Source organism: Melozone crissalis, unplaced genomic scaffold, assembly GCF_028551555.1.
Source record: "Melozone crissalis strain CALT ecotype California unplaced genomic scaffold, PUWL_Pcris_2 ptg000013l_1, whole genome shotgun sequence".
Classification (NCBI taxonomy): domain Eukaryota; kingdom Metazoa; phylum Chordata; class Aves; order Passeriformes; family Passerellidae; genus Melozone; species Melozone crissalis.
In genome coordinates, this window is record NW_026535791.1 from 36,033,571 (window position 1) to 36,046,950 (window position 13,380).

General features: G+C 35.1%; 1 protein-coding gene across 10 annotated transcripts in view; it reads right to left on the reverse strand.

The window, feature by feature from the left end:
• Nucleotides 1-951: 951 nt before the first annotated feature.
• Nucleotides 952-13,380, reverse strand: part of DOCK9 (dedicator of cytokinesis 9) — a 96,027-nt gene continuing 83,598 nt past the window's right edge. For 6 of the 10 annotated variants that reach the window (XM_054272180.1, XM_054272178.1, XM_054272174.1 and 3 more), the window contains exons 46-54: nt 10,284-10,406; nt 9,812-9,931; nt 9,124-9,159; nt 8,192-8,338; nt 7,201-7,411; nt 6,267-6,457; nt 4,999-5,099; nt 4,658-4,796; nt 952-2,159 (exon numbers count right to left, since the gene is read on the reverse strand). In XM_054272180.1, the coding sequence (XP_054128155.1) occupies nt 2,037-2,159; nt 4,658-4,796; nt 4,999-5,099; nt 6,267-6,457; nt 7,201-7,411; nt 8,192-8,338; nt 9,124-9,159; nt 9,812-9,931; nt 10,284-10,406 (1,191 nt within the window). In that variant the 3' untranslated portion in view covers nt 952-2,036. The other 4 variants (XM_054272175.1, XM_054272183.1, XM_054272179.1 and 1 more) reach the window with 2 other exon arrangements.

The window sequence follows — 13,380 nt, forward strand, 5'->3', positions numbered from 1 at the left end:
TGCATATTTATGCATATATATATATATATATATATATATATATATATACACACACATACACAGAAACATATTCACTTCTGAATACATACTACATTTATAGGTTAGTTGTCAGATGCATCTTAACCCAAGTGAGGTCTCAGTGCAAAAGGGAAACTGCCAGTTCTGCTCCCAAGGCAAAGCGGAAAAGTCAGAAGAAATGAGGCAGTTAAAAGAAGCCATCGTGATACACACAACAGCTCTTAATACACGGATACAGAAGTCTTCCTGAGTGGCAAAACAGCTTTACAGGATGTATTCTATATTCTCCCAATAATGAAACACCTTTTGAGGTAGGTGTTCCTACACCTATTTCCACAGATGAGCAGAAGTGTGAAGCATTTAGGGCAGAGGAGAAGAAAATGTCTCTTACAGCATTGTTGAGTTCACTGTCTAGAAGTGTAGGATTTTTTTTTCCTCTTGAGGGAAAGAATTTTAAACAATGAGAAATTTTGCTTCGGAAACATAGAGAAAGCAGAGTATATGCAGCATTTCACTGCCAAGATGAGCTGCTTAAGAAAAAACCTTTGATGAGTAATGGCAACATATGTGTTTCACACTGTGCTACAGAAAAATGACAGCCAACCTTATGTGATAAATAAAAAATTATTTCTACTGTCATGTGATGAAAGGTTTTAAAGACTTCCTAATATTAACTGTTCTGGTGAATAAAAACCTGTAATTACAGTAACATGGTACTAGAGTCAAATGCAAGGGACTCAAAACTGATGTCTCAGCTAATAATTTAATTGCCTTTACTGACAAGGAATATGAAATAAGACCGACAAGTGTCTGCATCTCATACGCAGGATGCAAAAAGACATTTTTTAAATTCAAGCTTCCATTTTTCCTGAATGTCAGGAGTGAATCTAAAACAAAAAAACGCAGCACACAGTGAGAAAAGTAACTACCTTTTTTCTTTTAATATAGATGTAGTACAGAATGTTTAATTACAGCAGGACAGTGCTTCCAGTTAAATAAAATTAAAAACCTTTATTTTCCCCAAATATAAAATTACTAAATTAATGTCTTAAAAGAATAAGAATATGGAAAAAGCTTTAAATTATACCACCATTTACCACAGTAACCATGATTACCAATTACATACTCCATTGCTTTGGCAAAAAAGGTTTTTTTTTAATAACTGCATATAAACCTAACATAGCAAAGACTGTATACATCTTTATATTGCACTTATTTATATACAGGGATAAATGAACTGTAAAGTCTGCATATACTTGGAATGAGCAAATTTTCAAAAGAAACTGAAAGCAGAATGGTAAGAGCAGGTATGAATATTAAAAAAATGCTTAGAAATGTAATACATTTATGTACAGACTGTACGGACTGTATTAACAAACCATATGTACATAACAATTTACTACTATTGATATTTTAGTATAACTCAGTGTTCATTAATACAGACCTTTGGTTGTATTTAGTTGTTCAGTAAGACCTAAGCTCGCACACCTCCAAAATGCAACAAGGTATAAAATAAAGCACAACAATTTGCCAAATGGTACAAAAACTACTATTGTCAGTTCCATTAAACCCCAAAAACTAGTGTCTCTGTCTAGCCCCAAAATAGTTCTTGTACTTGGAATCTCTATGTGCCATACACAAAAAGAACACCTGAATGTTACATATCTGCAAAATTACATCCCACAACACTTTTTTTTGTAATGTGCAATTCATCTTAATAATACTTTCTAATGAAAAACAGAAGCTAACTTCATAATTTTCCAACACGCACTTCTGCAATGACATTGTGAACACTTTTAAATTTTACCAGCAAGATTAAAAAATATATATGTGTGCCTCCCTTACTCTAAAAGACTATTACCAGTAACTGCTATTTGCTAAGTGTGCCCGGACATTCGTATGAACTACGCAGTTTGCATGTGCCCAACATTTAGCTTCGAGGTCATCCTGAGTTTGCACACAATGAAGCAAATCCACAAACTTCAAAAGAAACAAACATACTTTCCTTTACAAAACAATCATGCAACTGAAGAAGAACTGGGCATCCCGTGAACTGTTGTGCTTGTCGGAGTCCCACTTATGGCGTTGAAAATGTGCAGTGAGTTGGGCATGACACTGGCCTTTTCTTCCACTGGAGTAATCTTAAAATGAAAGACAGGTATTTACCAAAATGTTTCAAAATGTATTATTTAGGTATTTATTTTTATGTTTCAAAATGGCACAGGCATGTCTAAAACAGCTAACCAACTTCTTGATGTGCTGCTCATTGACTCAGCCTCTCAGTACTTTTTCAACTGCACAAAACTTTTTGGAAAGGGTTACTCTTTTCAGCCATCTCCTAGATTTAGGAGAAGTTACTTCTCCAATATCAGTTCTCCTAACTCACTGTCCTCTGCAGAGGATGCTTGGACAGTTTCTATCATTCCTCCTGTTAACTTTCAAAAGGAGTTTCATAGTGACAACAAGCTAACTTTTTGCCCTTTTTTGGCTTTCCTTTTTTTTGACTTAGAGGTATGATTTGAGCATTTCTCACAAAAAGCTATCGAAACACTGCAAAGATTTCATTCTTAACAGCTATAAACAAATTGATGCTAAAATTAGAAATACCATAAAAAAAGGAATTATATAAAGATTAGACAAACTAATAGAACAGAAGTAGAGAAAACTAATTACCATCCCATCTGATCATATTGGCAAGCAGCAGAGGAGAAAAAAAAAATCTGTTAAGATTCTTTTATGCATTTTTATAACAAATTTTTTGCAGTTCTTAAGACCTTGTATGGTTACATTACAGCTAATAGTTTATTCAGTGATGCAAAGCTCTTTTTCCCAAAACAGCAATAGGCAGATACATAAAGGAGACATTTAAAAAGATTTAAGTGAAGACCTTCATGTTTCTAAGCCTTCAGGGGAATTATCAGTCTAACTGACAAAAAACCAAAACCCTAAAGCAAAACCACCAACAACATGGCATGTTTTAATTATGCACAACTAATTACATTTGCATAAGAACACAGTAGTAGGCTTATAATACATATTACTGCAGTCAGTGCTGTACTTTCATATTCTGTTCACAGTATCTTAAGGATATCAGTTGTTTGTCTAAATGTAAACCAAGAGAAGTAGGGGCAATGTGATTTACACCTGAAGTTCCAGGACATGCTTTTTCTTATCACCAATCTTTGGAAACTCACACATGTTAGCATTTTTTAAACATCTACATCTTCCACTGAGTTCAAAGTACTTTTTCTTCTGTACAAATTTGCATTATATTCTTCTACTGTTTTTTATGCCAGGGAAATGCTAATCTGGCATTTATCATTAAATTCTTTGACCAAAACACTGGCCTCTCCTTTCCAAAGGGGTATTCTGTATTGCTGTCTAATTGTCTCATGTACCTTGGTCATCTCAATCAGCTTTCCAATCAGTTATCCTCCATTCCAAATCCTCCTTTGCTTATCAATAAATCACATTGAAATATAGTCCAACTTCTGCTAGCTAAGCAAATTCTTTTTCTGTTCCACAAATCTTTCAAAACTGTTTTCCTCTACTACTGTTTTTTATTAAAAAAACAAACTCAACCACATAATTCTGGGATGGTATCACTTCCTATAAATTTTGGTTCACAATGTCTTCTATTGATGGTAGTTAAAGAGTTATGTCATAAGCTCTTCTCTGTGACAGGATATCAAAATAGGTGAAGGAAAATAAAGCCAATGTGCTTCATCATAATTATATAATATCACATATCATAGTTATATAATATCACAGAGCTACTCAGAACACAGTACCTGAGAAACCACATTGGGAAATAATGGAAAGCAAGAAAGCATGTGAAGTGAGCTTTAGACAAGTGGCACGTTTTTGAACAGAAAAAAGTTTTTGAACAGAAAAAAGCTCCCCATAGAAGTTTTGGGTACCAAAGGTCGAATAAAGGCAAACCTCTCTTAAGAATTATAAACCATTCTATGTTTCTGGAAAAAGGTTTTAAAAGTAAAAAACCTTTTGTTTTCAGTGCATGAAAGAAAACAGGGCTGAAGTGATGAATATGACGAATAAAAATGTCAAGCATGCAGGGATCAAGCACTGAACTTCAGCTCTTCCTGTCCTCCTGGAAATAATATCTTTGCCTTTGAACTCATGAGGCATTTCTACCATGGAACCCAGATGCAAAGGTTCATCTCACTCCACAAAAGTTCTGGGTTTCCTTCCCCACATATTTCTAGCTTGTCAGTATTGGACTTCCCTCAAGAAAATGTATTGGAATATCTCTTGAAAGACATTTAACTCTTTGTTGCAAAAGCAATTATTTACACCTCCAAAATCGATGAAGAAAGGGCTAAACTTGTGGATCGTATATATTAACTTAATTACATTTGTTTTATCTTTACTGCAGTCTTCCTTGCCTACAAAAAGCCAGGCTGGGAACACACAAGCAAATAAAAAAATAAAACTGGGCTGGGAAATACACAAGCCAAAAAAATGAAGGTCCACCATCTCATGACAGGCTTATACTCCCACAGAAAGAAAAAAAAGAAACAATCCTTTTGTGTAAAGCATCCCATACATTTCCCCTACTCTTTCCACATTATAGTTACATTCTGAATGATAGCATGCATAATTTAATTTCAGCACATACTTGTTCATGCATTATTTCAGAAAGCTCTTTTGCCATTTCTCTGTAGTTTGCCTTCATTTCTTCTTGATATTCCAACTGATCTTCCTTTATCAGTCGTTCATTTACACCCAGAGCATGCCCACAGGCTTCAACAAATTGCCTGATTTGGAGAAAATAAGAAAGTTCTCAAACAGAAATCCAAATGATTGATTTAAAATGTCAGCTTAAAGTATGTTATTAATCAATCAGAACACTTTAAAATTTGCAAGTTTCAAAAGGAATTTTTATGAGTCTTGGGAAAAAGGTCCATTTTTTTTCCCTCTCTCCCATCCCCAAGAATTCCCAAACCTTCCATGCCATACCTAAAAACTTCTTTTAGGAGCTTTACTTTATTGTCTGGATATCTTTTGGTGTTAGTGTCATCTAAGAAAGCTCTTGCATATGCTAATGGACCAGCATTAACCTAAAAAGAACAAGAATTTAAAAATAGTTAGATATTTTACATACTGTCTTAGCAATAACAGGCCCTACAGGCATTTATTGCATTTGATTTTCCTATGAGAATACATTGATTTCCGAAAAGCTGGACTTAGAAAACAAGAAAACTACTCAAGATGGAGCATGAAAGCAGGAGAGGTCTCTCCAGTGCTATAAACCTGTCCTGGCACAAAGAAACCACTTCAATGATGTGGCAAAGTAACTGCAGATATTGCCAATCTGCCATCTCTGTTATGAAATGAGGGTGGGAAAATGAGATAACCTACTACTGTTTGGTCTGTGAATCTATTGAAAACAGATTTGCAATCTGCAAAAACCAGCAGAAGTTTAATTGTGCTCTTAGGGCAGCTACAGGAGAAGTGGTTTCAGTGACTTATGACTTATCCTTATTATTCCTTCTTATCAACAAGAGCCTCTCCCTTCTCATCCCATAATACTAGCTTACAACTTACTGATTCTGGAACCTTGGTTTGTTTTTTTTCCCTTTTCTGCTGAATGAGACAGCTGGTCATATCAGATGACTGAACAGTTTCTTTGTTTCCAATCAATTTAAAATAATAGAGCAGCACATTTGTCACTGCATTTTTTGAAGATCCTTTCCATACTGACTTGTACATGTTACACCTGCTTCAGGTACCCATTCTGGTGAATCTGATGGCTTCTTTATACATTCCACTTCCTGCTTGCCTTATGCAAAAAGGCACACACAATGAGATTTTCTATGGTTATCTTCTTCCTATATGTTATCACTCACTCTTTGTCTCCATAGGGTTCTTACAAAAATGTCCTAGACCTACTGTGGGCAGACCTACAGCTAGACAAAATATGCTAATTTATCTCCAGGTTCATCTATTATCTTCTAGCAGTTTCAGCTTTTCACCAAAATCTGGTGGGGCTTGGAATGCAACATATTCCAGAGATGAATCTTAATTCTTTTGTGGAACTGTCTCTGATCAGTTGTTTATATTAAATACTTTTATTTCTTTTCCTATTCATAGAATAACTACAGACAGTGAGCATATTTCTAATTTAGGATACTGTTGAATGTGCAGAATAGAAACCAACTATAAAATGCTACTTATATAATTTTTCAAGGACAGAAGCAAATGAAACTTCATGGCAAAGCTCTTACCTGAACACTGACACTTCCCTGTAGCTTCAGCTGCAATTTGATCATATCAACTTCAGCTGAAGAGCAAAGCTGCCTAAGCTCTGCAACTTTTTTACTCATTTCATCAATGGCTACTTCAATGGGGTTTAAATCAGTGTGGTGCTGGTACATCACTGGAATGCGCTTTTTCACATATGGGAAGCAATGTATGGCTGTGGACAGAAACAAGTTTAACACAGTCAGGAAAAGATTTTTTAATAAGGTGTGCTTTGAGAGAATCTTCCGCTAAATCTCATTTTGATGTAATCAGCTGCCCAATTTAATAACTTATATAATTAGAAATATTGCCAAATGGATGGGGAAGCAAGACACTGAAATGTAAATATGCACAGTGTTACATGCATTACAGCAAAGAAAGATCACTGTCATTACTGCTACTAATAACCACCAGAAATAAACCACTGGAACTTAATTTATAGGAGAACTCTGAAAAGAATTGCTTAACATTCACAAATCTCAAAGAAGAGAAGAATCAAAAATAGCAAAGCTGTATTTTCTACTTCCTCACAAGTACTGGCTATGGACAGTTATAAAGTCACTTTTTATTATGAAGTCACTTTATTATTATAAAGTCACTGATTTGTTTTTACAACTATATTAATACAGAAACTCATACTTAACAGAGACAAAACACAAGATAGTCTTTTTCCAAGAAAAAGGAAAGCCAGAATCCAGATTCAGAATTCTGAAAGCTTAAGGAAAAGGAGATAATAATTTTGAGGACTCCTCACTGAAGAAATCAACCTGAAAAACCTAGTTGTGGCCAAAAATATGAAAAGGATTTTCACTGATAGCTATAAAGGAGTTAGTTAAGTGAAATGAAAAAACCCATACAGAACAAAATTAGACCATTTGAACTAATGCTTCCAGTGAAAGCATTCCATTCCATCAGTACCTGTCAAAATAGTCCTTCGCTTACACTGCTCTTCTACTCCTCCTTGTCTTTTGCCACCTTGAGTAAAAGGCATCTCAAACATGAAGCGACGAATGTTATGAGTCCTTTCAAAGTCTGTTTTTCTCTCCTGCAGCTCCTTTTCTTCAAAGTATGGAACTACATGTGTAACTTGAATATATGCATATTTTGAATCTAAATCCTTAGGATTTACCTTAAAAACAGGATAAAAAAATCAAATAGCTACATTGCGAATAAAGTGGATCTAATAGTAGTCACACAACTTCCAGAAATTAAATTCGGTCTCTTAACCTCTAAATTATTGAAAACATGGGAAATGTTCATGCTTTCACAGGGGTTTCCTGTATTCAGTTTTTAACTATTAGGAAGAAAGACAGCCAGATGCATTACAGTGCCCTGTGGATTTTTTGGTTCATTTGGTTTTTGGAGGTTTTTAACCGCTCATGATTATGAAACCCAGCCCTTTCATCAAGTCCTCCTTTCCTTTTAAAGTTCCAATATTGAAATGCCCACCATTTCTGCACTTAAAGACCAAAATGCACAGAAATTTTTGAATCAAGGACTCAAAAGGATCCTTAACAAGGAACAAAAAGAGCCATGAAATTATACTAAGAGGAAATCACCATAAAGTCTAAGGGTGAGGTGTGGAAAAGGGAAGAACTTCCAAACAATGACTGTGCATGAATGGGCAAGAAATATAGCTAAAGTTAACCCAGAATAAGATCATAATCCAAATTTGTTCTAAGATACAATTACTGTTTTGAGAGGTAACACTACAGAAATTAAGCTTTTTGGTTGCTCTAAAAGGCATACTTAGTAGGAGATAACATTCCTCTTGTGCCTTTCCAACAGCAGAGCTTTTAGATGCAGGTGTTTGTGTGCCAAATGAGTAATAGCCAGTGAGCCCACAGTATTTCAAGTAAACTAGTGAAAGCAGTATATTGTCATTTTTTAGAGAGAATAAAGATCATACTTTGCCAGAATCCTGAATCATTTTGACATTTTCAGCTCCAAATTTGTCAGAGTAGAGTTTCTGGAGTCTTTGGGAAATTTCTGAGAGAGGTGTGAGTTTAGGCTCTTTATAGATATATTCCTTTCCATCTTCATCCTCAAAGAAACCCTGTAAAAAATAAAGTAATCAAAATCTTGGGGAATAAAACATAAGGGAAATGACTAAGATGGATATAATGTGTGTGGTTCAAAGGAAATATAAACATTTAACATTAGTATTCAAGCAAACATAAATAGACAGAAATTAAAATCTAAGTAAAAAGATTTTCTAAGAGAATGAAAAAAAACAACAGAAAAATGTAATTCTCTACTACAACATGAGCGAAAGATAATGGAAACACAGAGTTTAAATTTTAAAAGTTTGTAGCAATTCTATGGTGTGACAAGCCTTTGAGATAAGTTTCTTTCACTTTTACTTAAAAGTGAACTTGCAGCACTGTTTCACTTGCCAAAACTGGTAGTCTTGCCCAACAGGACGATCTGTTTCACAAGTGACTATTTTGGCAGAAGTTTACATTAAAATAATCTGAAAATTTTCCTTAGGTAGTTATAAAAAATTAATTCCACAAGATGCAAAGATCTTAATTTTATGATGTACTATTGGTATTTACTTCTTTATTTTATTACACACAGCACTGTTTTTAAAACCACACCTAAATGCACAATACATGGAAAGTGAAACAGTTCGTTGGTTTAAAACAACAAGCCGTGTTGAGTTCATGTTTGAAACCAGAAAATAAATATTTTTGTCATAAACGAAACAGACAAAATAGAAAAGCACAACATATCATGTATAAACACAGGCTAGATTGACAAAAATACCCACACCAAACTAAGGTGAAATGCAGTAGTTGGTACTGCATTGCTTGCTTTGTAAGCAGTTACTGTAATTACCTCAACATCTGTCTCACTGTCTGTAAACTGGTATTGCTATAAAGTCATAAAAGACAACAGAATACATGTAAAATTATACTGCTCAGAGTATTTTACAATTCTCCATGCTCAGCTGGACAATTAAGCAACTGGGCTATGCATGTAGAGAGTGTTTTACTGGATACTGCGTGATACCATAGGGATACAGAGGCATTCTAGACACGGACCAGAGGATGTGAAGCTGCCCAATACACAGCCAGAAGTTTGGTTTGAAGCATGCAATACTGATGCATAGAAAAGAGTGATCTGTTCTCTAAATGGAGCTTGATGTTACTTTTGGACTTGCAATGGCTATTAATGCATACCAATCTAAGAAGCAGCCTTGCAAACCACACCGTAGCACTACAGACATTAAGTCAATGCATTGCTAAAAACTGACATTACAGAAAACTTACCGCTGCCTTAAGGTAGTAAACAAAAGAAGAAAAAAGGAAAAAAGGCAAAAAAATTTACTGAGGAAAATGATAAGAATTTTACTGGAATTGATAAATGTTTTAAAAATAAGTTACTGATGGTGTTTCTTTATTTCATATAGAACACATTCCTTGTGCTTTTTATGTCACGGTATCAATACAGATGATGAAAGAGTAAACCTTGCAAAATAAATTCAGGTTTTTCTCACTGCATAGAGCAGGCCAATGGAAGTAACACTCACTTGTCCAAAGAATGCTACCCTGAAATAAGTCCCCAGCAGCCTCTTGCCTGTATGCATAACTTCAGTAACTTTGCTGTATGCTCGATGAAGGGTGTCATATAAGTGAGCAAGCCTCTAAAGGTAAAAGAAAACAATCATGAGGGAGAAGAACAAAGCACAACTTTCCCATCTTAAAATAACAAATCATATCCTTGTAGCCAGTAACAACTGAAAATATTCTTTTATTGAATGGTATTATTAGCTTTAGCATTTGCAACAGGATGACAATATCTAAGACTAATTTTTAATAATTTATATTTAAGGAAAAAAGTTAATTATTTAAAATTAAAATTAAACATTTCAACACATTCAAATTTCAGTTACTATTTTAATACTCTTATTATGTGATGCCCAATGTGCCATGCAGTTAAACTTGAAAATTCAGGATTTTTTTCTTGCTCAAATTTACATTTGATGAATTAAGTACCTCAAAATCTCTCCGTTTTTCATAAATGGGAATTATAAGCTTATATATATCAGCAATGAGTTCATAGCGTTCTGCCTTCCAGAGTCCGTCAGCACACTGCTCCAACAATTCCATCAGCACATCCTAGATTTGGATACACATTTAGAACAATTCAGTACTCATCAAAAGCACAGCAAATAATTATATCAAAATTCTTCCCAGTGAAAAGGGAAATCTTGCCTCAAAACAGAATTATGTACACTTTGTAATTTAAGTTATTATGGCCATCAAAAAATGCTAAAAGGAAACAAAAGAAGACAGAATGGTCTGAGGTTACACACATACTCCTCCTATTTAGAAACAGCATGTATCTTTTGGATATTCTTGAAACTTCTTTGAACCTTCTTCTACCACTCTTGGATCACAGTGGTGAAGCCAGAAGCTGGAAAAGCTCCTTTCATGCTTAGAAGCTACTCTATTCCACCTCCTTCTTCCCTTTGGAAGGGGACTAAGTCAGCTTAAAGACATCACTAAAAAAATCAATTTTTAACACTGCGAGCACAGACTAAAGAATGGTACCCTTATCCCTTATCCTGTAACAGACCTTAAAATATTTCCTCCTTTCCCCCAGTCATTTTGGGGCTGTATAGACTCCTCAGTACCTCCATTCTCAGCAGCCAAGTGGTGACAAGTGACAGACCAGTGTCACTGCTGGACCACAAGGGCTGTCCACAAACACTGGTTTATGACACAAGTCTTAATTCAGACACCAGAGGGCATCCAGATGTAGCAAAGTAAAATTTTGTTTACAAAAGGAAAAGAACATGAAGAGCACAAGCTTCAAGCAGGAGAGCTGATAGGAAGGAGCAAAAGAAAACAACATTTTTTGAGCCACATGTATAAATATTTATCCATTCTCATGGGAAAATTCTTTTCCATATATGCAATGTATGCACCTTGACACCTGTGAGAACAGCTTCTTGCTCTTGGCGGTGCTTTTCTTGGAAAAGTCTGATTCTTCGACTAACCACTTTAGGAGCTGGACTTTTTTGAGTTTGTTGACACCTGTCTTGACTTTTGGGGGTCAGTGATGGGCACAAGGTTAGAGATTGGGTTCCACAAATGCCAGCATAAAAGGGAAAAGAACTCCCTTCCCTCTGCTTCTTGAGTCAATCCTCTGAAACACATCACAATCTGCATTGGCTTTTGTTTCCATAAAGCCACATTGATGATTCCCGTTCAACAGGCACTCCACCAGAAACTTCCAGGTCTTTTTTTAAGGTGCAAGGCTTTGCACTTGTCTTTGTACAGCCTTGAGAGGACACTGCGTTCCTGCAAGGCTCCTTCATTTACCCATCTGCAAATCAGGACAATGCCTCTCATGGAATGTCACAGGCAAACAACTGTTTTGGTGAAATGCACACAGTAGCCTTGTTAAAAAGCAATATCCCAAATGAAATTTTTGGCTAGCTTAGGTAACCCTAGCCTCAGACAGAATTCTTTGAAAATGAGAACTAAATCGAGAATCCCAAAATTTCAGTTTTTTAAAAATGAGAATCTATGGAAGTCTTCAGAAAAATCTCAGTTAGCTAGGAAGAGGTTTTATAAACTGGAGAGTATGAAAGATATTTTCATCCTTTTAGAAACATGAAGGGATGTTCTGATCCTCCAATACTTGTAAATGCTCCTTTGGAAATTTAACTCTAAAATAACTAGCAAAAAGGGAAATACCAAGTTTTAAGGGAAGAAATTCCATATGGCTTGTTACCATGTATAAGAAGAATTCTCATCAGAGCATAATTTTGCTAAGTAGTAGTAAAATACAACTTGAAAGATGTTTCTGCTTTTTGACTTCTATGCCAAATTGATCTCATTTTTTTCTCAGACAATACAGTTCTGCTTACTTATGAACACACTGAGGAAACACTCCATTTATTAATATGTTCCTGAAGGAACAGGCCTACCTGTTCTGAAGCACTTCTGAAATTATTTTTAGTCTGCTAAAGCCAAACAGTTCTTCCCTATTTTTACTCTTGTTATTATTACTATTTCTCCCCTATTATTACTTTTCCCATGTTTCAGCTAACTTTCAGAATTTATCTGAAAAAGAGTAATTTTTTTCAATATTTCATCAGTTAGAGTACTACATGGTTAAGTTTAGAAAGGGTTGCATGCAGGGAAAAATGAAATTTGGCTTGGTTTGGTTTGATCCTTCTGCAAGCTGTACAGGCTTACATTTTCACTCTTGGCTTACTTCCGTTCCACGGAAATACTGAGAGATGGAAACAAATTTGTGTAGGGTTCAATGACCCAGAAAAATCAGTATATTCTTTTTGCAGGGAGTGACTAATGAAAACAAGAATAAAGACATTCCAGTTTTTAAAAAAATGCATAATAATTTAACTCTGACAAATGGTCTGGCAGGAAAACAGTGACAGAAATTTCCAACAAAACTTTCCATCAGCAGTAGTCACTAGAATTCCTGATCTTCAATAACTTAGAGCAGCTTGCATTTTGCTTTGAGTAACATGCTACATTTCATACTGGATCAGAAGAATCAATGATTTTAAAAAGACAGCACAAAAATTGAAAAAAAATACAACCAAAAACCAATTTGCACACTCAAGTAATATTGTCATCCAGCTTTACCATACACTAATTAAAACATAAAAGAAAAATATTTTTGTTGTATCATTACCCTTACAAACCAGAGGGTTTTCCAGCATGACTGCTGCCAATTGTGGTCTGCCCCTCTCTGCCACAACTATACCAGCAAATACAGAGTGCAGACACAGCTTTTCATGAGCAGCAATAATAATATTAAAAATAATAAAACTTTTCAAGATTATTAACATTTTCATATAGGCTGCTTACTAGTAAAATTTACTGTAGAGTTTGCACAGATGGATCAGCAAACACACAAGGAGTGAAACTTAAGCCAGAAGAAACACATGGACACAAGTCTGGTGTCAGTAAAACTACTTTCATTGTTATGGCATATTTGCTTTGGGAAATTGTAAACAGCAGAAAACCAGTGAATACATTTTCATAATTTCTGGTGGAGTAAAACTCTAAATCCAAGTCAGTTTTACAAAACAACAGATTTTTCTAACTCTAA